The sequence below is a fragment of the Grammomys surdaster genome, unplaced genomic scaffold (assembly GCF_004785775.1).
Source record: "Grammomys surdaster isolate TR1022 unplaced genomic scaffold, NIH_TR_1.0 60, whole genome shotgun sequence".
Taxonomy (NCBI): Eukaryota; Metazoa; Chordata; class Mammalia; order Rodentia; family Muridae; genus Grammomys; species Grammomys surdaster.
This window is the reverse complement of record NW_021604562.1, coordinates 6,810,331-6,837,658: the sequence shown is the minus strand read 5'-3', so window position 1 is coordinate 6,837,658 and position 27,328 is coordinate 6,810,331. Positions and strand designations below refer to the sequence as shown.

The 27,328-nt window shown below is 34.8% G+C and overlaps 1 protein-coding gene across 2 annotated transcripts in view; it reads right to left on the bottom strand.

Moving 5' to 3' along the window:
• The window catches only part of Thoc2 (THO complex 2), a 112,931-nt gene that overhangs the window by 41,356 nt on the left and 44,247 nt on the right, over window positions 1–27,328 (bottom strand). For both annotated transcript variants that reach the window (XM_028784333.1, XM_028784757.1), the window contains exons 9-20: window positions 24,341–24,433; window positions 23,077–23,232; window positions 22,356–22,528; window positions 21,086–21,281; window positions 11,754–11,795; window positions 11,109–11,239; window positions 10,905–11,006; window positions 7,992–8,076; window positions 7,029–7,122; window positions 6,562–6,642; window positions 4,954–5,050; window positions 1,595–1,712 (exon numbers count right to left, since the gene is read on the bottom strand). In XM_028784333.1, coding sequence (XP_028640166.1) covers window positions 1,595–1,712; window positions 4,954–5,050; window positions 6,562–6,642; window positions 7,029–7,122; window positions 7,992–8,076; window positions 10,905–11,006; window positions 11,109–11,239; window positions 11,754–11,795; window positions 21,086–21,281; window positions 22,356–22,528; window positions 23,077–23,232; window positions 24,341–24,433 — 1,368 coding nt within the window. The remainder of the gene's footprint in view (window positions 1–1,594; window positions 1,713–4,953; window positions 5,051–6,561; window positions 6,643–7,028; window positions 7,123–7,991; window positions 8,077–10,904; window positions 11,007–11,108; window positions 11,240–11,753; window positions 11,796–21,085; window positions 21,282–22,355; window positions 22,529–23,076; window positions 23,233–24,340; window positions 24,434–27,328) is intronic.

Genomic DNA, 27,328 nt, shown 5'->3' with positions numbered 1-27,328 from the left:
AAGACATTCCTGGCTTAATATAAAGCAACACCAGAATAAAATAAAGCATTTCTATAACCTATATACATTCTCCTTAACAAATTTGCTTTAATGATTGTTCATTATAATCTGGCTAATGGTAGCTCAACTGTGCTTAAACTCATTGTTTCCATTTTCCACTTGGTAATATTTTACAAAGGATTATTTTTCTATTCAGTGAAAAAACTTAGTAGATTGTGATAGAGATTTATTCCAGTGGAAATATCACGGAAAATCTTTTCAATACAAATATAAGTTATTGTCTTTTATATTTTCATGTATTTTAAAGTTCCAATTACTAGTGTTTCACAGCTCTTAAAAAAGAAGGTAGAGCCGGGCAGTGATAGTGCACACCTTTAATCCCAGCACTTGGGAGGCAGAGGCAGATTTCTGAGTTCGAGGCCAGCCTGGTCTACATGGTAAGTTCCAGGACAGCCAGGGCTATACAGAGAAATTCTGTCTCAACAAACAAACAAACCAAAAAAAAAAAAAAAAAGAAGGTAGCAGTGGTTTTGAGAGGAGAACATGTATGGCTTTGACATTAAGCTTTAGGTAATGTTTGGATTCTATACTATGATCACACACACAGTATTGTCCACTTATCTGTGGCAAGTATGTTCTACAACCCACAGTGGAGAAATTAAAGCTGTAAATGGTATGAAACTCTACACAAACCATGCTTTTCCTATGCATATATACCCATGGCAAAGCCTAATTAAGCACAGTAAGAAATTAGTAACCAACCAGACCCCCCAGGAACTAGACCACTAACCAAAGAGTACACATGGAGGGATCAATGACTCCAGCAGCATATGTAGCAGAAGATGGCCTTAACAGGCATCAATGGGAAGGGAAGCCCTTGGCCCTATGAAAACTCGATGCCCAAGTGTAGGGGAATGCCAGGGAGGTAAGGTGGGGGTGGGTGGGTGGGTGGAGGAGCCCTTTTGGGGAAGCCGGGGGGGGGGGGGGGGGGGGGGGGGGGGGGGTTGTAGACTAGAAATCCAGAAGGAGAATAACATTTGAAATGTAAATAAGTAAAATAACCAGTAAAAAAAAGAAATTAGCAACAACAATGAATAAAACAATCTGAATGTTACAATAAAAGTTACATAAATATGGTCACTCTCCAAATATGTTATTGCATTGCACTGACATTCTTATGATGACATGATATGAAACAACACTTAGTTATAGTGATAAAGAATTGGGAACTATGAGCAAAGGTTACTTGAATACAAGCATTTTGCAATATAGCCAATTGATAACTAGGACTACTATCCTAGTATCCTAAAACACAGCCAATATGACAAACAAAGATGGCTATTATATGACTAATGAGTAGTTCATAAAGTGTGGATACAATGACCAAAAGGATCAATTTATGTGCCAAAAGTGAGCAAGGAGAAAGGCAAAAATTTTTATGATTCTATACAAAATGGATCTCAAAGTAAAAAAAACTATAATTTATTTACTTATGGATATTTTTCTCTTTAATTTTGAATTGTGGTTAAGTATGGGTAATTGACAACTTGAAAGACAAAGCCATGAATATAGTGGAACAATAGTTGTTACTTACCTCAGCCTTTAGCTGTTCCCCACCAGTCATGGCCTCTAACTGCTCCATTGTCATTTCCTCTGTAATTTCGATGCCTGCCATTTTTTGTACCACTTCTTTCAATATTAGTAGGTCAAAACTAATACAAAATTTAAAAGAAATACAAAAATTAAACTATAAAAATTAAAAGAAAAGTATTTGAAGTTAAAACTTCAAGTATGAAAATAATAAAATATAATAAGTAGTCCCCTGAGAATCTTTACTTAGACAAAGCAATGAGAGACAACAGCAAGGCTTGTCTTTTAATTTTATTTTCAAAATAAATGTTACATCCATTCTAGTACTATAGTAGTACAATGAAAGTATTTCATGTTTCTCTTTGATTTATTTTTATCTAGATTAATTTGAAGCTTGGAGATAGGGTACAAAATTAAAACTAATCTGAAACATCTTCAGGCTGGAGAGAAGGCTCAGCGGTTAAGAGCACTGACTACTCTTCCAGAGGTTCTGAGTTCAATTCCCAGCAACCACATGGTGACTCACAACCATCTGTAATGGGATCTGATGCCCTCTTCTGGTATGTTGAAGACAATGACAGTGTACTCATATACATAAAATTAAAATTAATAAATCTTACATTAAAAGAAATATCTTCATTCTCCCTTTACCCAAGCTTCATGTATTTTTCCTCATAGTTTTCATTTGCAGTTTTCCTTCACTTCTTCCACATACACACCGCCTCTACCTCTCTCCTGTTTTGATTGTCAGTAAGTATGAAATGTCCTCTAAGAGTTCATGTGTTAAGCACTTGATCCCAATCTGATGGCACTATTTTGCAAGGTTCTTGAAACTTTAGGTGAGGTCTAACTGGAGGAAGCAGGTCACAGAATGTTATCTGTCTGTCTCTATGTCTCTTTCACTTCTTCTCTCATCAATCCCTCCACATCCTCCTTCCCTCACCTGTATCTATCTCTCTCTCCCCCCCCCCTCTCTCTCTCACACACACACACACACACACACACACAGAGAGAGAGAGAGAGAGAGAGAGAGAGAGAGAGAGAGAGAGGGAGAGAGAGAGGGAGAGGGAGAGGGAGAGGGAGAGGGAGAGGGAGAGGGAGAGGGAGAGAGAGAGAGACAAACAGAAAGAGAGAGAGAGAGAGACAGCCTCTTCCTTTCTTGCTGATAAATCTGTTGCTCCACACAACCTTAAGCCTTGATGGCATGCCAAAAGCAATAGTTGCTAACTCTAGACTGAGACCTCTGAACTAAATAGAAAAGAATCTTCAGTTTCATGTTGCTTCTTTTAGGAATTTGTCATGATACTGAGAAAATAACACAAAATACTTCACAGAATGAGTGAGGGAGAAAAGTACTTAAGCCATTGTCTTTTACTCCCTCAAATGTCTAAGAATGCATATTAGCATAGAGCCACTTGCTCACACAAGTGCAGCTGTCATCATTAGTAACTCTAACACTTAATCTACTGTTTATATTTCATTTTCTTTTCTTTCTTTTTTTTTTTTTTTTGGTTTTTTGAGACAGGGTTTCTCTTTATAGCCCAGGCTGTCCTGGAATTCACTCTGTAGACCAGGCTGGCCTCGAACTCAGAAATCCACCTGCCTCTGCCTCCCAAGTACTGGGATTAAAGGAGTGCGCCACCACTGCCCGGCTATATTTCATTTTCAACAGCTGCCCAAAAAACATGTTTCTCATCCTTCAATTCAGGATGCTCAATTTTTTTTTTTACAGCAGAAAGCCATCTCTCTAAAACTCCAAGTAATAAAAATCAATAAAGCCCTGAAACAGTCATTCATAATTTAAAAAGAGAAGAGGAAAGAAAGAAAAACAAAAGGGAAAAGTGGCAAGTTGTGGTACTTGAGCCTAAAGTAAAAGGTTTTGTAAAATAAGCATTACTACTCTCTATGTGTTAACAGGTACACATTTTTGAGATAAAGCCTCCCTATCTACCCCATACTAGCCTCAAACTCATGGTCCTCTTACCCAAGTGTTCTAGATTTATGTTTCTCTTTGATTTATTAATAGCAAAATAGCCACCTAGTTAGGAATGTACTTTAATCTGCAACATTTTGAACTATCACTGGAAAAAAATACTTTATGATTTCTATAACTTTCTCTAATTACACAGTATTTCCAAAGGTGAAGTACAACTCTCAATGTACAAGTTACAGAACAAAGGTGTATTTTCCTAATATTCATATCAGGGGCTTCTTTTCAATGTGCCATGCTTTCTTAAACCAGGCAGTTTTGGTATGCAAACAAATACACAACTACCAATCCATCCAAGCTAACAAATGTGGCATTCAGCTGTTTTAAAAATGTTTTAATTAAGTGGCCACAAATACTATAGCTTAAAATGAGTGTTCTCACGGCTTGTAAAATGAAACAAGTAAAATTACAGGAGTGACAGAGATGACAAAGCTACGAATAGTCTCCTGTCAAAACCCAGAGGCTATATTATCTTCAACTTTTTCTCAAAGCCAAAATAGCAAAGTACCTGTTCAAAACACCAATGAATTTTAATTTTTATTGAATTTCTATCAGAAATCTTCTAAAAACAATATAGAGTTATTTGATTATAATCAACCTACTGGTACTAATGTTTAACCAATCTATTTATTCAAAGCCTAAGCATTGCCACTGGCCCAGAATAAACTTCAGTATTTACATATCAAATTCATATTCAAAAAAATATTTTTCCTGTATACTCCCTTACAGAAAAAGCTTAATAGTAAAATAAGTTAACTGTCCTTTTAATGAAGTATATATGTGGCCAAATTTTATAGTACTAAAGAAACTATCTCTCTGTATTGACTTCTAGTTTCTCTTAAATATTCAATAGCTAGGCATGGTGGTACACAACTTTAATCCAAACACTCAGAAGACACAGAGTTTCTTGAGAGTTCACGACCAGCTTGGATTTCATTGTGAGTTCCAGGATGGCCAGAACTACATGAGACCCTGAATAAAAAGTAAAAGAAAAGCTCTCTCTCTCGCGCTCTCTCTCTCTCTCTCTCTCTCTCTCCCTCCCTCCCTCCCTCCCTCCCTCCTTCCCTCTCTCTCTTTTTCTCTTTCTCTCTCCTTCTCCTCTCTCTCTATATATAAATGTATGTATGTATATATGTGCATACACACACACACACATATATGCATGCATATGCAATTCTAACACTTGAAATGTTAAATGAAGATTTCAATTCTGAGGACAACATGGACAACATAAGATTCTACCTTAAAAATATATATTCTATAAATAAGTAACTATCCAGTTAAATCTGTGTCTTTCAAAGTAACAGTAATCTCAACATTTTAAAACCACCAGAAGTGCTTGAGTTATTGAAGCTCATCTCCATATAATTTACCTTTTGCCCGCCTTTAATTGATTGGCTACATACTGAAGAAGACCAGCAAGATCAATTGGATATTTACGGAATACTGCACCACAGAAACTAGCCAAACCTACATGAAATAAAAAAACAAAAATAGTTCATTAGACAAAAAAATACAGTAAGTATAATTTCAACAAATTCAATTTCTAAAGCAAAATGAGGTACGAATAATTTCTTAAAAACATTTATTTTTATTTCATGTGTATACATATTTGCTTATACATACATATGTACCATGTTCATATCAGGTACCTAAGGAAGCTAGAAAAGGGTGTTAGATCCTCTGAACAGGTGGTATGCATGACTGTGAGCTGCCATGTAAGTGCTGGGAAGAGCACTTGAAGAGCAGCCACTGCTCTTAACCACTGACTGAGCCCTATACATTTTGACTGTATAACTGAATGGACTTTTACCATAGTAATAGCTAATATTTATTAAGCATACATAAGTAAGCACATTATATTGATTAATTATTACAATAATTATCTTAGGTTAGTATAAACCTACTGATGATGTAAATTGAAAATAGATGGGTCACATGAATTGCTCCTGGTCACAATACAAACTAAAGCAGTGATCTAATGCACCGTGACCAACTTGGTATTGTACCAAGTTAACTCAAACAACTAAATGGCCCACCCCTAAACAGTTTTGAGTCAGAAATTATTATTTACATCTGGGAACATACTACAGTTGTAGACAGCAAAAGAAACAGGTAATTTTGCTAGAAGCAGAATGCTTTTGTGTAATATGTATGGGTGTCTGTGTGTGTGTGTGTGTGTGTGTGTGTGTATGTGTGTGTGTACTATGTGTATGCCTAGTCCCCACAAAGATCAGAAAAAGGGTGTCAGATTCCCCAGAACTGGAATTAAAAAGGGTTGTGAGTGACCACATCAGTTCTGGGACTAGAACCAGAGTCCTCTAGAAGACCAGTCAATGCTTTTAAACGTTGAGTCATCTTGCCAACCTTAGAAGACCAATTTTAACTAATAGTCCCTATTATTTCCTGGAGAGGAAGTGAACACAAGAGGAAAATTATCTAATAATCTGTAATACTTAACAGTTATTTACTAATTACGTAAATAATTAGACAAAACTTAAGTCCTGACTTAAGGAGCTTAGAGTACAGTGGGAAATTCAGATTCATATACACTAGACAAGGAAAGAGTGTAATCTCTATATAACAGTAAGTTAGAAAGAAAGGGAATGTCAGCTTCCAAATGTTTCCCCAAATTCTCCTATTTACATACTAACTCAGCCCTATCTCATTAAACTTTCCAGATTAGATGACACTCAACAAGTCCAGGGTGGTATGGTCAGAGACAACTTCCTCAAATTCTATCACAGTAAAAAATTAGTCTCTTAAGTAAAGAAAAATAATAAGTACTTAATAAATCTCCATACAGACTCAAGGTCTCTGACACTGCAGAACAAGCTTAGTGGCTAGACACCGTCAAGAGCTCTTGACAAATAAGCACTTAAAAGCCTGAAACCATAGGCAGGCAAGTAAAACATGGCAGTTACCACCTCCTTAGTCTCACCGATAATACTACCATCCTGAGAAAAATGAAAAGTACTTACTCTGCAGCCAGCTTGAGATGGTTGTGTCATCATGTTTCATTCTCTCCTTTTCTGGATTAGCTAAAGCTTCAATGATACAATCTTTCATACATTAAGAAAAAAATTATCAGAATATCAGTAACAAAGACCCTTAAACCCCCACATCTTCGCAGAAGAATGAAAATAGCCACCATACTCATTATTTATCGACCTTCTTTCCTATCTCCTAACATGTAACATCTCACCTGTATCAACATGCTTGATAAACTGAGTCTCTCTCCCTTTATACCCCACAAAGCACTAACATATGTGCATGCATACACATGCACACATACACAATTTCCTTTTCAATACTTAGGTCTGACAACAGATCAGTCGATTGGACCAACTTTAGATCATTAGTAAGGAAGTCAGAGAAAAAAATAATCATTCAGAATTTAAATATAGGGACATGTGAAATCTCTATTTTGCTCCACATGAAAGGATACAGGCCAAGACATCATAATTCAATGAAGTAAGGTATTTCAATGAATCTACTACAGGTGTTATTAAGTTATCGTATTTCTGGATTTGTGATAAGATCTGGAAGATCAAGAAAGAGTAAGTTGCATTAACTAAATAAAAAGAAAACCTTCTATGCTAAGTAAGGTTCATACTTTTCTAAAATTAGAAATAATACAATTAAAGTGTTCTAGCCAGGCAGTGGTGGCACATGCCTTTAGCTCCAGCACTTGGGAAGCATAGGTGGGAGGATCTCTGTGAGTTTGAGGCCACCCTGGTCTACAGAGCGAGTTCTCAAACAGCCAGGGCTACACAGAGAAATCCTGTCTTGAGAGCAAAACAAAGTGTCTCTACTGTTTTGCATTTATATAAAACATTTTTACATTATCACTGCTATAGAGTGTTTTCCTAAGGCTACATTCCACCTATGAAACAACTCCAATAGGTCTAAATTTGGATTTTGTAATAGTAATGGCTAGTCCTGTTTTAAATGTTATTTAGAGTCTCTAAAATAGACTCTGTGCTTCCCCACCCCACCCCCCGTACATATTTTTTGTCTTTTTTTCCCAAGTGAAAGAGAAAACATGGGGTTTGGTAACTAGGAGGGTAGGGAGGATATGGGAAGACTTGTGGGAGGGGAAAATATGATCAAAATATACTATATGAAAATTTTGACAATAATTTTAAAAGGAGGGTATCACTGTTATAACTGAATCAAAGTGAAACATTCAGATGTTTCTAAAACCTGACAGTAGTTCTGTTATATACTACTGGAGAACAGATCAATGTGCTAAATACTGTATATGAAAAATTTTGTTTTTAGCATAAAGTGGTATTTCATCTGCTTTTTCCTAACATTTTAAAATTTACATCATTTCATTTCCACTTGTACTGATATAAAGACAATCAAAAGGAAAATCTTTTAAAATAGTATTAACTTCAAAACGTACATAATCAAACAAAATTGTTGGATTGCTGTGGCTCAGCTTGCCAATCTGTCTTCCTGAAGGCTTCACATTTTCCTTGGTTAGACGCCTACAAAGGGAGAGAAATGTCAAGGCTGATACTAAGTAGCATTCCTCAGGATGCTGATAAACATCGCTGTACTACATGGAAAACTCAAATACATCACATGGATCCATGCAAACAACTGCATTTTCATCCACTCTGTAGCAAAAGGTGGACTCTCTAAGGGAATTTCAGAGTTTAAATGCTAGTTATCTACTAAGGATAAAACTTACTTCACTCTATAAATACATGAAAACTTTTTTATAATAATCATATGTATTTTAGATTTACAAGGTTTCATTTATCAGTTCATAAATTAGTTCTCTCATTTTTTTATTCAAGATATACAATTTTTAAAATCAATAAATTATATTTCTTTCATTTTTTATTTCTTCTGTGATCAGCATACTTTTTCTAAGATTCTAAAAGTCTGTATCAGTGAAACCCTAAAACTTAACATAATTACTACACAAAATGTGAAGGTTTTTGGAGACAGTTACATAATAAACACAGAAACTCTATAAACAGCAACAAGTGAACAAATGAAAGAAGCTTTCTAAAAGGAATGTACATCTAGCACTTCTAAATGTTCAAAAATACATATTGAAGTAAAGTACAAGTTCGATTTGTAATTCAAGGAATGTAACCATTTTTAAAGTAATAATACTGTTACGAAGCTTCTTGTGATAAAAGCAAACCAATAATTAAATGATGTAACCATCAGCTGCTTCCCTTTGTTTCCTATAGCTCAGTTTCTCTTGTTCTCTGCCTGCCAATGGAGAAAAGAAACCATTGGTTTTAAAATCTGAAACCATATTCACCTCAGCCTTTAACTTAGTACCACCCTTCCCTTTTTCAAACCCTGCTCTGGGTGGTTCTCCTATTTGCCTCACTCCCATAAAAGTGTACACTTTATATTCTATTTCATTTGTCTTCACTACCCTGAAGAGAAAATAAGCAAAATTAAACAAATATTCTCTTGACAGTGTCCTACCTTCAAGCTACCAGAATGTCAAGCATATAAAACACAATCGATGAGCATTTGAAGAATGAGTGATTTGAAAAATCATAAAATTATACAAATAATATACTAATATATTCCACTGTCAATGTAAAAAGTTGTAGAAAACTCATAAAGTTTGGTGTAACAGCTAAGCTACAGCTAAAATGTAACAAAAATCCAACTATATTAAAAAATTCTATACATATTGTTCTACACTAAATAAAAATTTGTATTCATGTATGCATTCATTCATATTAATGCTTACTATGACAAAGCACTAAGCATTGGGAATATAAAAATGAAGAGTAGTTCTTGCTCTCAAGTCTGGCCTAACTAAAGACACAGATTTAAAATCATGGTTCCTCCCGCCCCACGTTGGTTGATTTTTCTGACACAGTCTCATCTTGGTAGTAAAGACAGCAATCAAAGTCATTATCCTCCTGTCTCAGATTACCAAGTACAAGAAATTCAGAAGTATGTTATTATTCCTGACAAATTTTCTTTTTAAAAAGGTGACAAATTTGAGAACAGCACTTATACCCAATCAATAACATTAAAAGTTTGTTTGTTAGTATGTGCTGTGGAGCCTTCAGAGAGCTGACACTCAAGCACACTTTCTAAGATGAATCACCACATGGAGAGGGAAAAGCAAGCAAAGGGAAAAGTTGTACAAATAAAGGAAACCAAAAATACATACAAAGGAAGTAAGGCTAAGGAGACCATGGTGCATTTAGGGAAACAAGTAGGTTCAGTCATTAGGTGTAATCATTAGGAAATGAGGTAGGATATATGGTAGGAAAGATCAAGGAGTATCTCTCACATCACCAAGCCATAAAGTTTGACATACAACCTGCCAAGTATTATCAAATCACCCAAGAATTTTGAAATAGAATAATTCAAGGTACTATACTATTCCAGATAAAAGAATTAAGGTTGTAGTTATAAAGAAAATCAAGAAAATTAGTAATAAGTATTATTTTAAAAACAGCACTCAACTCAGTGTCTAGCACAAATAGTATGTGTGTATATATAAAATATGAATGGCCTGATCATATCATACATATAAATATATAGACAAAACCTGATCTGATTGCAATAAGATAGAAACTGTATATATAGGCTTCTGAAGCTAAAACTGTCTTGGGTTCATTAAACTGAATAGCCTCTCCAGCAATAATTTTCTCTCCTATTAACTAATTAGAAATTTCATTCTGTCTACTGTCACACCTCATTATAAGCCAAACTGTGACCAGGTTCATGCCTGTAGCCAATATCCAAAGATAATGTCACTGGGCAAACACAGTATCATTGCAAACTACTATACTTAGTGAAACCAAAGAAAATACAACTTTAATTAGAATAACTGTAAATGGATTTATAAAATGTTGGACAACTGTCAAAATCCTTGCTGAAAACAAATAGAAGAGTTTTTAGTATCTAGACTAATACTCGCATAAAGTATACAATTTTCATAAGTTTCAAATAACTTACAAGAAAGTAGAATGAATATCATTCTTATGAACAGAGTTTGATTCCCGGACACACATGAAGTAAAGACAGAACCCATCCTCACTCTTCTGACCTCCATGTGAATACTATGGCACACACAGCCACACCTACCCCCATACACATATATAAATTTATAAAGTATAAAAATAAATAAAACATTAACTTGTAATTAAAATGAGCTAACATAAAAACTAACTCATTCTAGCCGCAATATATAATCAGTTATACCTTTAAGAAATATTTATAAGCTTTCTCAAAACTGACACTCTAAGCAAAATAGCTGAAACAAAGTAAATTATATCCAGACATATTTGAGGTAAACATAAAAAAAAAAAAAACTTACTTCATGATATACTTGGCTCTGTCTATTGTTTGAGCTTTAACTTTTACTAAAAGTGGGTGACCATTATAAGTTTCATTCTTCCACTGGCCATATAGACGATATCTTTAAGAAAATGAGGTGAAAATTTAGAAAATATTAAATGCTTAGAAGTAAATATACTAGAATTAATAGACATTAATAATAACAATCTGAATAAGTATTTACCTATGCTGATAGGGAAATGTCTTAAACATTCCCCAGAGCTCCTCAGACATGCAAGCATTGCAATCCATCAAAGAAAGAGATGGAAGTAATACCTGGTCAGTAATGCTAAGTAAACAGCTAAGGATAACTTCCTAAAAAGAAAGCAAAACAATTATTTCATTAGAAGGCTCATTTCAATATATCCTCAAAATAGGGATATGTCTTAAAGGAATTATCATTTTTAAATCTCTCTACCTCTCTTTGTGTCTCTCTCTCCCTCCCTCCCTCCCCCACTCTCTCTCTCTCTCTCTCACACACACACACACAGAGAGAGAGAGTGGGTGAGAGAGAGAGAGAGAGAGAGAGAGAGAGAGAGGGGGGCGCAACCCAATCAGAGTCTTTTCTCCATCTAAGATAGTAAATGAAGTAAAAGAAGCAGAAAAGGTAACAAGGTAATGAGAGGCATTTCCTCATACAGTATGCAATCTTCAAAAAGAGGATATTAATCTTCAAACAAAATTTTTAATGAGTTGCCAAATGCTATACTGAGCATGTAAAGTATAAAATAACTATTTCTAAGGATAGCTAAGTCTTGTTCACAGTAAAATATTCAGCATACTATATCCTGACAAACACGTTCATTATTTAATTCTTTCAGTCTCTTACCGTTTTCTCTTTATCTTCTTGTTTGCTTCCATCAGACTGAAACTAAAATTTAAAACAATAATAGAAGTTGATCACTGCATAAGTTTATAATCTGAAAAGCTATATATTACTTAGTTGTTTGCCTTTTATATACATGTATATTTGAAATATAATTTATCACTAATATATCAAATTATCATATGTATGTTTAATCTCTTAATTTTTAAAACTCATGAATTTTAAATCGGGGGGAGGGGTGTTATTCCTATATTTGTGGGGGGAAGGGAGGGGGGGGCAGACACAGAACTAGCCCAAATTGACCCTGAACTTTTGATCTTCCTGTCTCCACCTCCCAAGTCTTGGATTAGAGTGTGGCACCACATTCAGTTTACTAGGCAAGCATTCTGTCAGCTGATCTACATCCCTAACCCTAAGTTATCAGTTTTAAGTGCCAATTCTTTTCTCCTTATAAACCAAACCGTCCTAAAACTCATATTAAGCATTAATTACTAAACTTAATGAAACTGTAACCATCACAATCATTTAGTTCTAATGTATTTACATTTTCAATCCAGGTCCTTCTCAACCTTCCTAATGCTGCAGCTCGTTCCTCGCGTTGTAGTGAACCCCAACCATAAAATTATTTTTGTTGATACTCTATGACTGTAATTTTGCTACTAAGCAGTGTCCCAGTTCCTAAGATGACTGGAAATGGAAGTATGTATTTTCCAATGGTCATGACCCAAAGGTAGAGGACTGATGCTTTGCAGAATCAATAAAATCAAATACTAATGCAACCAAAAGTCAAAATAAGGAAATGAACTTTAGCTGCATTATAATTCACCACCACTAAAACACTCAACAAAAAGTCCAAAATATTCGGGACACTGCTGACAGAAGGAAAAAAAAATCACATCCTGGGTCTGGACTATCCCAATACAGGTTGAACCTTGAAGTGCTTTGACAATGCTGTCTAGCCACTTAACAATACTTTAAAAGCTAAGCAGAGTGGCTCACTCCTTTAATCTCAGCACTTGGAAGGCAGAACTCTGAGAGTCTGACATCAGCCTTGTCTACACATAATGAGTTCCAAGGCATCTAGAGCTACACAGAGGATCCTGGTCTCAAACAAACAAATGAAAAAAATGCTAGTGGTGCTGTGATGGTTATATATTCAGTCCAGGGAGTGGCACTATTTGGAGTAGGTGTGGTCTTGTTGAAGTAGGTGTATCACTGTGGGTGAGGGGTTAAGACCCTCATTCTAACTGCCTAGAAGACAATCTTCCCACTAGCAGCCTTCACATAAAGATGTAGATCTCTCAACTTTACCTGTGTCATGCCTGTCTGGATGCTGCAATCTAGACATGAGGGAAAGGCCTAGTTCAAAACTCAAGCATGGAAAAGAGAAAGCTAAACATTCAAAGGGTATCTGTATGCTTCTGAGTAGATTATCAGAGGCATCTAAGTGCTTTATTTTACCTAAACAATAATTTGAGATACATAAATATTTTCTTTTTCTAATTGGCAGGTTCAAGAAAATGTGGTTCTCTTTCACAGATACAGCTGAGTCAACATGTGTTTTGTCAGCAAATAAGGAATTCAACTATAGAAGGGTAGCCTGGCAGAAAAAAATGAAACAACTATTGTTTGTTGCTGTTTTCTTTGTGATAGAGAACTGGTAACTCAGGTAACATATAACCTGTAATGGGGCAGAAATGAGGATAGGCCATAATCAGAAAAACTAGGCTTTATTGTTTATTACCATTTAAAGCAGGCTACCCCCTTTCCTACTATACTGTGATTTAAATGAGCCTAATTTTCACAGTAACTTAACTGGTTTGCTTCCCTGAGTAACTTAATTGAGTTGCGGATGTCCATATGTTGATTCTTTATATTTCATAAGCAAAACAATTAAATATGGAAGATAAAACAAAGCTACCTAGAAGAACACTAAACCTTCCTATCAAAAACTGATTACAGCAAGGATTAAACAGAAATAATCAGGGGGGACATGCAAATCAAAAGCAAATTTTTAAAAATAAACACATCCTACCCCATTTATATTTTCATTTTCTTTTAGTTTACTTCATTTTTAGATCAGGAGTAACATAGACTACTCAATGCTACCATGAACACCACGATGAAGCAGGAGAGGAAGTGGGTCCAAGGTCCTGTTATTTACGCAGTGCCATGCACTGAGCTTTTGAACAGAAAGAAGAAGACGAAGAAGACACAGTTCCCATCTTTGAGGTGACAACTCTTTTTTTTTGTTTTTTTTTTTGAGACAGGGTTTCTCTGTGTAGCCGTGGCTATCCTGGGACTCACTCTGTAGACCAGGCTGGCCTCGAACTCAGAAATCCGCCTGCCTCTGCCTCCCAAGTGCTGGGATTCAAGGCGTGCGCCACCACCGCCCGGCATGAGGTGACAGCTCTTTTTTTTTCTTTTTTTTTTCTTTTTTTTTATTTAATTTTTTTTGAACATGAAATGCTTTTTTATAGCATGTTTTACAAGGGGAGGGGGTAAGAGGGTCCAGGTAGTGGGAAAGTACAGAATCTTCTTGGCCTGTGCCTTGAAACATGTCATGGTCTATATGGTATACTGCCTTGAATTATGATCTACCTGCTATTCTTCAGAAGATATGGTACACTGCTTGAGTTATGGTCTCCCTGCTCTTCTTCAGAAGATTTGGTACACTGCTTTGAGTCTATCTGCAGTTGTCAAGCAGGATCTTGCAGTTGCCAAGCTTCAGGGGACATTGTGCAGGTGGGGAAAGGTAGGGGGTGAGGGTAAGGGCGAAGGTCCTGGCTTCTGGCATCTCCCCCTTCTCTGTTTAGTTAGAAAAGGCGTCTTATGATCAATCCCAACTATGTGAGTTTTGAATTTGGATGTCTAAGGTGACAACTCTTAAGCTACAAGATCTCTGAAGTATTTTCAGCCTTTGAGCTTTAAATTTAAGTAAAACAGCACTCAGCTATGTTTAGGAAGGTCATCATCAAAATGAACTAAAAGAGGTTCCAACATCACTCTACAAAGGCAATGCAGATGACACTATACAGCGATATTCGGCACCAAAAAATAATAGTGAGAGGTATTTCACCAAGACAGGCTTAAGAGAGTTGAGAAATAAAGAAGGAATAATAGATAAAACTAAACAAATAGCTTCTTATAATTAATGACCTAATTTAGTGGCTTTAACTCACGAATATTTCAAATGCTGCTTAAGACAATACAGTACCATTGATTAAACACACACACACACACACACACACACACACAAGATTTGTAACTAGAATGTCTGTAAAAAATTATGGCACTATTTCTACTTATATATTCTTTACTCAGTAAGTATGGTATATTAGATTTAAAAACTATCTCAAATGTGCCTCAAAACTACTCTATGAAAAAACCTTTTTGCTAGAGAGGATCCAAAACAGGTTCCATTAAAAAATCATTTTAAACAGACCTAGAGAGATGGTAGAGCAGTTAAAATCACTGACTGCTCTTCTAGAGGACCCCAGGTCTGATTCCCAGTACCCATGAGGCAGTTAGCTGTAAGTAACTCCTGTTCCAGTTACTATCTATAACTTCGATTCCAGTGAATCCAACTCCTACTTCTGACCTCTGCAGACACTGCACACATATGCTACATAGACATAAGTGGAGCCAAAACACCCACACACAGAAATCCACAATTTTTTAAATAATCAAGTAAAAGTAAAATAAAATAATTTAAAACTTCTGGGGGAAGTGACATATGTCTGGAATCCAAGGATCTAGAGGAATGAAAATTTTGAGTTTAAAACAAGCCCAGGCTAATTATCAAAATAAAATAAGAATAATTTGGAGTTTAAATCTAACTCACCCTGCCCCTTCTCTCTCTGACTCTCTTTTCTCCCTGATCCCTTTCTCGTTCTCTCCCCTTCCTCTCCCCATCTCTCTCCATGTGTTCCTGACAACCGTTTACCCCTCTCTCTGTATCCTTCTCTGTCCCTTCTCTTTCTTGCCTCTCTTCTCAACTCCCCTTCCCACGCCCCTAAATAAACTCTATTCTATACTTTAAAAAAAATCTAACTCATAGAAAGAGTTACAGGAAAGAGAGGTTACACCTGGAAATTCTTTCATATTTTTCCAGCACTAAATATGGCTATATATAAATAGTTCCCATCATAAAACAAAAAATATGTGCATATAACCTTTGAACAGATTATGGCTTAAACATTAAATCCATTTAAAGAAATGCACTCTCATATTTTAGTTTGGATTTCACCAGAAGCAGACCATACTCATGTGCTGGCATGTAACCCTAAGAAGCACCAATAGAAAATTGGCCATGTGGATTAAAAAAAAAAAGGTTCAATACCACAACAGGTTCTGAGTCTCTAGAAATGTCTCAAAGACAATCAATTCTTATCTTTCATTGGTTGAAATCTGAGCAGAGGGCCTATGAGATGACTAGTGGCAAAAGCACCTGCAAACAAAGCTAATGAACTGAGATTGACTCCCCAGAACCCACAGAGTATACGCACGCACACACACACACACACACACGCACAGCATAAATATATTTTTTAAAAGCTGAGGAAATGGAGTATGGTATTAGTTCCCTGGCAATTCCTACCTTATTTGTATGTATAGCACATGATCCCAGGAATAAACAGTGAGAAATCAGACATCATGCTAACTACTTGTTGGAACAAAATTGTATGACAGCATTTGCTATGTCCTGAGCTTTAAAAAAAAAAAGATTCCTAATGACGTTCTGCTATACTCAGGTGCCTTTTCAGCCATCATCAGAAATGCTGCTTCTTCCAACAGATGGGAAGAAATACAGAGACTCAAGCCACACATTACACAGAGAGTGGGAGGGCTTGGAATACTCAGCCCTAAAAGCAATGTCTACACAAATCCCTCCCCTCAAGGCTCAGGGAAACCTGTAGAAGAATAGACAAAAAGAGTGTAAGAGCCAAAGGGGATGCAGGACACCCATTCTTCAAGAAGTCTGATACAGAGGAACCTTTAATGAAGTATAGTAGAATTGGGGGTTTCTCTGTTCATAGAGGTTTTGTCTTCAAACATGTTAAGGACAGAAATGCCCAGAATGCTAGAGCACAGAGGATAGTAGTGATTGCTGGTCAGATTTTAGATTACTAGTCACTGCCAACCCCTCTAAGCCCAAAAAGAAGGATCAAATATGCTTATATATTAGAATTACAATCTGGTCTTTGGACCAGCAGCATCATTACCAGCGAACATGTTAGAAATGCAAATTTTCACTGTCTACCCCAGGCCAATTGGGCCCACAATCTGCATTTTAGTAAGCCCCACAGGTGATTGTGATACATGCTACAGTCTGGTAAACACTCTACAAGAAAGTCTTACATACATGCTACAGTCTGGTAAACACTCTACAAGAAAGTCTTACAGACTTCAAATTTATTAAATATTTTCACACACAAAACCAGAGAAAAATGATTAAAATTAGAATAAATAATATGATTACATTATTTTTTTCTAAGTACATAAGTTTCTTCCTAAAAATAAGAGTTGTATAACAACCTGGATACACAAATAGAATTTGTTACATAAATTAAATTGCAAATGCATTGTTTGGAACTAAGGTCTTATTCAATACTTAAAAGCATATTTACGAATTCTAATTGGATTTAAATAAGTCTTTCAAAATCAACAATATAGACCAAACTGACTGGTGCTCATAAAGCTTTGTTTCTTTAGGGCTTTGTTGTGTTAAGTTACGTTTTCTACAGAAGAGGGTCTCTCATTATAAGGTTCAGGTGATTCTCAAAAAACTGGGCTTAAATAGTCTCCTGCCTCTGCATCCCAAATGCTACAATTACAGGCATGCATCACCACATGAGGTTGGTAAAGTAGTTTAATGAGCAAAATACACCAAATTTCTACTTCATACTTGGGTGCTTGGGGGGGGGGGCGCTCCCTACTACAACTTTAATAATGAAAGACACACACTTCTTGTCCACAGTGTCCCTGAATGATCAAAATGGTTACCTTGTTTTCTCTTATTCTTTACAAAAAATAGAATAGACTAGGGCAGAAATATGGGACCAGAGGTGAGAAGAGAAGAGGGTGGGGTATGAATAAATGAGGTACTACGATGTATCTGTATAAAAATGTCATAATGAAACTATTATTTTGTTCACTAACTTACAATATTAATAAAAAAATAAAATGGAGTTGACACAAGGGACAGTGATAGAAGGGCTCACTTCCATAGAAAAGGGGAGAGCAAAACAGCTCTAATAACTTGTGTATTTTTGTAATAACACTCATGTGCAGCTTTATATGTAAGAGTTCCATACATTAGACTTTGATCTGCTTACAAATTATGATACTTGCAGATATTTCTCAGAACAAGAGATCAGAAGATTAAGATTTTCAATTACAACAGTATTGGGAAATTAAAAGTATGATGAAACACAGACTTACTCTCAGAGTGTCTTATATTAACTACGAAGGAAGAAACAGTAACTATACAGTAGAGCAACCTTGTTGTGAAAAACTTACCAAGTGATCAAGGTTTGCAGCTCCAGTAACAGAATGAATACATTTCACATGTTCTGATTATGATGTACTGATAAAACATCCTTTAGTTCTTTAAGCAGGCACTAATTAAATACCTCACATTACTTATTCATTCCAGATTCTTAACAGCGAAGATACTGAAACACTGACATGCTTCCTTTTCATATGACTATATCACATAAGTGATATGTACAACATTCATATAATAGATTCCTATATGGAACCTTTTCATAATGTACAATTTATGAATAATAAAATCAAGCTAATAAGCCTTTTCCTCACTACTTCTATTAAAAAAAAAGGTACTAAAGAAAATAATCTACCAGCTAATAAGTATTTAAAACCAAGTCAAATATTTTAGGTGTCATATGGGATTCATAACAAGAGCTGTTTGTTTTTCCATACAGCTAGTGTTATCTAAGATTAAAAATGCAATCACCAAACAATAGAGAAAAGTATGTATGTGCTCACATGAATTTCTAAATATTCTTTTGTATTCTGTTTTATAACTAAAAAGAAATTATAAATTCTTTTCAGCTTGAAAGTACTGGGTTGAGCAAAATTTTCATGGGAGCACATACAAAATGGAAAATTTTAAAGAAAAATTATTACTAAACTGAAATTAGTAAGTTGTAACTTTTCCTTTTAAAAAGGTGTTTATTATCTTTAGTTGTATGAGTCTGTGTGTGGGTATGTGCATATAAGTGATAGTGTCTGTGGAAGCTAGCATTGTCGGATCCCCTAGAGTATTTCAAGGTGACAAAGATAATTCAATAGTCCCTACCCTTCCAGAGGACCAGTCTGGATCCCAACAACCTGTAACAACAGCTCCAAGGAATCCTAAAAACTCCTCTGCTCTCCTCTGGCACGTGTACCCACTTGCACAAACCCCTGCCACTCCCACATATGCATACATAATTTTTTAAAAGACAGTTTAAAACTGAGACATCAAACCAGACTGAAAGATTTTCAAAAAATACCTATATGATAAAGGCCTTAGAACAATATATAAAGACATATTAAAAAAAGTCATATCAAAATAGATAAGATATGAACAAACACTTCACTAAAAATATTATAAGTAGAAAATAAATACATGAAAAGATACTCAACATCATTGGTCAATAGTATGACAAAAAATGGAACCACAATAAGATACCACAACTCATTAAGATGCCAAAAATTTAAGTATTACAATCTCATGTGTCAGTGAGGGTGTAGAGAGCATCTAGAAGTCTCAAATAATTGTTCTCAAAAATGTAAAATACTATAAACATCGTCAACACTGTCAAACAGTTTTTATAATCTTTCTTTCTTCCTTTCTTCCTTCCTTTCTTTCTTTTTCTATTTTAAGAAAGTGTTTCACTATGTAGGCTTGGCTGGCCTGACCACAAACTCATATAGAGATATGACTACATCTGAGTCCTGGGCTTTAAAGTATGGACCACGACATCCAACAATTTTTCAGTTATACTTATTTAATATTTCACTAATCAATCCCACTTTTGGCAACACGAAAACATGCCTCCCAAAAGTATAGCTATTCACAGAAATAACCTAAATATCCATCACCTGGTAAATATATCAATGACTCTGTTTCTATATAATGAGCAAAAGGTACTAACACATGCAATAACTTGAATGTCTCTAAAAATATGAAGTGAAAGAAATCAGAAAAGAGAACATATAATTCTATTTACGTGAGATCATAGAAAAAGCAAAACTATACTGACAGAAAGCAGCAACACAGAAGGGAAAGTGACATAAGTGGCAGAAGGTAACAGCATGTGTGATAAAAATAGTCTACCAATTATTTGTGGTGATTATGGCAATGGGTATAAACTACATAGATACATATAATAGATGGATAGATAAAACAGTCAGATAATTTATCAGAAGTTGAAAATTAAACACCTAAGGCTGGAGATATTTAATCTATCAGATGAACATTCTACACTACAGATTTTTTAAATAGTCTAAGTGTTTACAAATGAGGCATTCCTGGTACTATTCAATTTCGTGGTTTAGGTGGTAGACATATGGGTGTTTAGTTTTGAAAAGGTCACTGTATATTCACAATTTATATATTTTTCTGTCATATAATAATTTCAATAAAAACTTTACTTAAAAAGAAAAATGAGCCAGGCGGTGGTAGCGCACGCCTTTAATCCCAGCACTTGGGAGGCAGAGGCAGGCGGATTTCTGAGTTTGAGGCGAGCCTGGTCTACAGAGTGAGTTCCAGGACAGCCAGGGCTACACAGAGAAACCCTGTCTCGAAAAAAACAAAAAAAAACAAAAAAACAAGAAAGAAAGAAAAGAAAAATGAGCTGGTAAACAGCTCCATGGTAGAGCACATACTTAAAACACACAAAGTCCTAAGCTCAATCCTTATCCCCTACAATAAGTAAAAAAATACAATAATAGGCCTTGAGCAGTTTGAAGTTGGAAAGCCTCCAAACAATTAATAATGACTCAAAACTGCATGAAAGAAAATCCATAGAAGACGAGTAAGGGGAAAGAAGAGTAAGTGGAAGTGCAAGTTACAATGAAAATCAACCAAAGAGTTTCCTAAGGGAGGTATTTGAATCCTATACCTAGATTTGGAGTTTTAACACTTATACATAATCACCACTGGGACACAATGGGCTTTCCATAAACTGAGTTTACTCAACACAACTTTCCTTAACTCATATTTACTTTTTTTGTTGTTTCTAGAAATACTCATGAAGACAAATATATTCATAACATTTCATTTCAAATTTTAATTTTCTAGAAGGAAGAAAAAGCTTACTGACCTCCTTCATAAATGACTTGCCTATGCGCACGACTTTTGCAAACAAAATGGGATCATGTGAGAGGTGAGGACCAAGGTAACAGAACATATTGAATACATCCCTCCTCAAATCTTCAAAGCTCTCTACTTGCTTCGGTGCTCTCTTGTTTTGCAAAGCACTAACGGGAGAGCCTTTAGCACCTTTAGGAACACCAACTCTATTAAAAAAAAAAGCAAAATTTAGAAATCTATGCACTATATAGTCTCCAATGCTATTCATCACTCATTTTATTACAATAAATAATTCTCAGCTGGCAAAACACAAAAATAAATTCAGTAAGCATGAAAGCAAAACTCAGAAAGACAATGGTTCAAACTAATAACTTAAATAAAGGAACTCTTGGTGTAGATCTCAAGTAACATTTAACACAAGTTTAAGTTAAGCTTGGCCAGCACAGAGACTGTGGTTATAGGAATGGAGAATAAGACATGGACATCAGTTGTATGACAAGATGAAATCAAACTTGTCTCAATCTGGGATCTATTGTTTACCTATATTGAGTTTGAGGAAGTAGTAGTAGGCAAGCTAACTGTCCAATCCAAGTTGTCTTACTAGAAAGAACAGCATGCCCAGCGTTTTCCCATGCAGAGCAGGGGTCTTACTTTAACTCTCAGGGCTCGATCTCTGAGAAGAGGCCTGCACTACCTACACCTCAGGTCACAATGAAGGCAGCAGCTACACACAAGTCAAGAAGGTTGTGGCTTTTGAAACAGGCTCTAATCTATGAGGCTGAAGCCAGAGTTGCTGCCAATACTGCTCCAAAGCTCCCTACAAATAGGCTGATGTCAATAGGACTAGCTGACACATTCAGGATAATAAAAGAAATTATACTAGTAATTTTCCAAACTGCATCCTATCAGAATGGTGATGTCTTCAGTCAGAACGATTAACACCAGAATAGAAAACTGTTTCCCTAAGGCTGATTTTAAAAAGGGAAACTTTCTGCCTCTCAAGAAGAAAAGGCAAAATCAGAAGAAAGGTATTTTCACTCTCAATAATACAAACAGGCTCCAGGAACTTAACTTGGAGTTTTCATATTACATTGCAGCACACATTCTAGACCACTGGGAAATAAGGGAATAAGTCATATACACATGCCCTGTGAATAGTTGTTATGTTTTGAGAAAATACAGTAACAGATGCTAGACTTAAAGAGAAAAGATAGTAATACACAGATATTTTAGTAATCTGAAACTATTTGTATCTTAATGCTTAGTATAGAATAACAAACCTTCGGTAGAGAGGCTCAACAGTTATGTGAATGAGCTTGCAAATAGCAAGAGCTATTAGTTTATGTGAAGCTGCATAGTATGGGGGCATCTGATCCATGATGTTCTGTGCATGCTGCCAATCACCAATCTTTAACAAAGCTTCCAACAAACCAAGTTTTTGGTTGTCAGGTGGCTAAAAATGAACAAACATAACAATGATATTTGGAATACAGATATTTCTCTTTAAAACTTGACTTACTACTATAATAATATACAACAAAAAAGTTGGGAAATTTAACAGTAATTGTCTGAATTTTCAGTGACTTGAAAAAAATATGATCTTCTGGGCATTTTTTTTTCTTGTTTTGTTGTTGTTGTTGTTTTATTTTCCCATTTAGAACATACATATGCATTACAATTTATAAATTTGAAATTAAGTTGGACTTAAACCTATACCATGCTAGAATTCATTCATCTTTGAGAATCCCTTTAGGATTTATAGAATATTATATAAACAGAAAAATAAAATCATTTTCTGATTTTAATTTTGAAATTTACAAGAAAAAAAGAGCAATTTTCTTTGTGAAGGTACCATTCATATTAAAGTCCAAATGAGTATTATCCAAATCAAATTTTACATAATCAAAATTAAGAAAACATACTCCATAAGGTGACTAACCATGAGAAATTAAACCTCATGAATCTAAACAAACATAAGTTTTACTGTCTTGAGTGATGTACCTTCTCTACTTTTTCATCGTCCTTGTCTTTTTCTTTGTCTCGTTCATCAAGTTTTTCAGAAGATAGAACCACCATTGTGAGTTTTCTTACAATTTGCTTAGCTTCCACAATTTCTCGTTTGTATTCATCCATAATACAATTATCAGCTGGAAGGAGCTAAAAATAGATCATTAAAATTTCTTAAGTTAATACAAGCAGCTTGCACATATAAAAAGCAGACTATTGTTCAATTACTGTCCAATAATTTTAAAAAGTTAGTACCTGAGTTTTACATACATTTTAAAGTCAGATAACAATAAATATTCTATATATTTGGTATTTTAAAAGTCCTAAATTCATACTACAGAGCTGTTTATCACTGAATTTACAAATATGCCTAAAATACGTACCCATTTCATTGAAAATACCAGGAGCAGGGGTGCTCTGCAGTAGAGCAAAGTTTCTTTGACCTCCAATACCACCAAAACAAAAAGTATATATTTCATCTTTTAAAGCCAAATCTCAAACTAAACAAAGTACTACATATATGTCAAAAGGGTAGACTTGAATGCACTAATTTTCAACTATAAAAACTATTAATAATTTGGTATCTAATAATGTCACAAACTAGTTTCTAGATCAATATAGAAAAAAAGTCAATTCCATTGTTGGGGGTTGATTTTCTCAAATCTAGCTACCTTGTACATGTGGAGGATTGTTACTATAAGCATATTTCATAAAATAAACCTGACATAAACAAAAACACAGTCAAATATTTTTTAAAGTTACTTAGGCACTACAGTGAGCTACAATAGGAAAGTTTCAACCCCTGTAAAATGCATAATCTATTTCAATAGCTAAGGCTAATATAAACAACCAGTAAACATTAGAGGTGAAATCTTAAAATACTGTACAGAAGTGTTTACCTAGAAGTTTCTAGACAATCCCCTATTTCCTTCAAGTTACATATAAAATAAAAAAGCCTAAAACAACATTGTTTAGAGCTTGACCTTTCTCCCCATGAGCTAAGCACTGGTAATGATTAAAAAGAGCTATATATCCAATCTTGAAACCTTAAGGGTGACTAAGAGGAATTTACCTTCTATTGCTGATCAAAGAAGAAAATCTACTCTATTTTAAATTTAGACAAAGCAATAATGTCTTATGGCTTCAAAAATAAAAGCTGGAAGTCTAAAGCCAACATTGAAGTGCTATATAATTGCCTACCCCTCTTCCTCACCCCTGGGATGCATAAGAAATACTTTTAACAAAGCTCTTGACTTACATGCACATAAAGATCGTCTAGATCAATGAGATTAAATTGCAGAAGGACTGCAGCAACTCTGTACAAAGACGAGGGCGTCTCACCACTTGGTTCCTAAAAGAAGAGTAATTCCTTAAGGTACAGAGTAAAATTAAAATTTTATCTTTTCTCTACCAATCATCAATAAAAATTAAGTATCTTCAATATCTTCATTATAAAATCAAACATCTGAACAGGGGGCAAAGACTTTTACCAGTAAAAACATCGTCAGATTGAGTACAAGAAAACAGTTTTGAGACTAAGCATCTTTTACAATGCATAAGAATATTCAAGTAAAAGCTGAGACTTGAACAAAACGTGAGATTTAAACTGTATAACGTCATTTTCATTTCTGTTTACAGAGCTATTATTGTGGTTGTTTTATTGTTTGGTTTTGTGTGTGTGTGTGTGTGTGTGTGTGTGTGTGTGTGTGTGTGTCTGTGTTGTGTGTATTTGCTTTTCAACTAGTTCTCAGTAGCCATGCAATGCAGATAGACAACACTGACAAATGTAGAAGTACATACTCCATACTTTTATGTCTTGAATTTTAAGCTAAGTATGACTACTTACACCCAGACTTCCTCTTCAAAACAGTTAAAATAAATAAATCAACATTTAAAGCACAAAATGGCAAAGTTAATTCCAGATAAACTATGAGGGTCTATATATCTAGAAAAACACACTGAAACTAATGTTTAAATGTCTATTGTTAATAGAACAACTAGCAATAACAAGCCAAATGTAAATAAAATGCAAACACTGACAACATGCTAAGTCCCCCCTACCAGACCCCACAACACTGAAATAAAACGTCTGTAAGTACATACAGGTAGCTACACTTGTGGTGTATAATATGACCATAACCAAACTAATTTGTGTTGTTTTAAAAAGATACTGCCTTGTTATAATTTTTACAATAAATAATAAATCTTAAACTTCTTAATTTCTTGATTCTAAACATTTGCATATAAATGGTTATTTTGTATCAAAATATTTTCAATAAAAACAAATAATGGTCCAAGTTTGGTACCAAAACAAACTCACAAAGCTTACTGAACTTACTTATAATCTGTCCCTCATCTCAAATACAACAAAACATTAAGTGACTTGGGTCTAATAGGCACATGTGGAAAACTCCACCTAACAATACCAATCTATTCTTCTTAATGCACCTGGAACAGTCTCCAACATAGACCATATATTTAGAATTTAGACCACAGAACATCTTGAATTACAAAATATCTTGTGATCACATGGGGTGATATTTTATTATAGCTACAGTGATGGACAATGGTGTGAAATTACTTGACATCAGTTATGTAAATTGAGGTTATGAGACTAGTAAATGTGGTATTAGTCTATTCAAGTCATTAATGTACTAAAACCTCCTAAGTACTTGGATTACAAGTGAGGCCCATTATTTCTAGCATGTCTAGTTAATGTGATCATTGATAAGAACAGGGTACACAAAAGGTGAATAATTATCAGAGGATAAATTTCATATCAGTCTAGTCTATTAGCAATAGCTGGTTAAAGAGCAAATTTACAAAAGCTTATTTAACTTCTAATCTCTTCTGAGATTCCTGAATAGACTATATTATGACCACTTGCACTGTTTCTTTAATCCTATTCTAAACAATTCATCTCAAGAAGTTTCATACTCTCGGGTCAAGTATAAATTGTTCCCTCTGCTTCATAAATTTAAAGGCTACGCTGCTTAGCTGATTCGTGTTTATAACTATTGTAAACTATATAAAAATATTACATGGACTGTTGATCTTAGAGGCCATCAATCATCATTTCATAATAATTTCTGACCTGAATTCTACCCTCTCTGCTGTTGAGATGGGCATCAGGACTTTTTCCCATGTGCAAATATAATATCTGTTTCTAGATTGTTATTTTCAAATTATTTGTACCTTTGACTATTGTTTTATCTAGCGTAATATTGGATCATGGTTTTTTATTTGTTTTTTGTTTGGTTGGTTGGTTTGAGTGCACTCTGCCAAAACTTGACTTTTAATTAAAGAGATGGATTTTACAGTTAAAAGAATTAATATTAAGGACAGGCTTTCTGGGCATTTTGCTATGTGATTTTTGTTCCTCATTCCCTACATCTCTAGCTTCTTTTGTCTGTGTGGCATTTGGATTTCTTTCTTGTCCTTCTCTGTTTCTTAATAAGTACATTGGGCATTACAATTAACATTTTATACTTAGGAAAAGTTACTTTGATTCAATTAACAGCTTAGCTCTAACAGAATAAAACTGTCTTGTACCTACACATCCGTGTCCTTCCCCTTTAAGTGGTTTTGTCATATGTGAGTTATAAAAAGAGGAAGTTAACATTTTCAGGTAGTGGTTGGAGAGAACAGGAGCTGCCTACACATTCCTAAGAACCTACACCCATGGTTACATCTCCTAAACAAGACTTGGTTTACACACAGCTTTCCTTACTTTCCCTCATATGACCACAAATTATTTAAAATCTCTGACAATTCTTCCCCTCCCTTCAGCAGCCATAAGACTACACACTCTCACAGTAACTAGATAGCTTTGGCAAGAGCAAAAAAGAAACATTGTCACACTGAACAGTATAGAGGTATTTCTTACAAGAACAAGTTGTTCCTACCATTTAAGTATTTCTTATACTTAAAGTCCAAAAACATATATTAAATATACATTTTAAAATATACAAAAAGTATTATTCAAATATTGTAAAACACTCCCAGATATACACTGGTTATATCACTAACAATATGTTCATGTAAAACTACTTTTAATCCTAAAATTAACAATTAACTTGATGTTACTCAGAATGTCATCAATCTTCACTGTGATTTGATCTTCAAGTATTAATCATGGACCAAGTTAAATTTTCTCTACCTTTCTATTTCTGCCATTGTTTTTTTTTTTTTTTTTTTTTTGATGCCTTTAAAACCTGATTAAGATACTTTGACCTATTTCCCTATA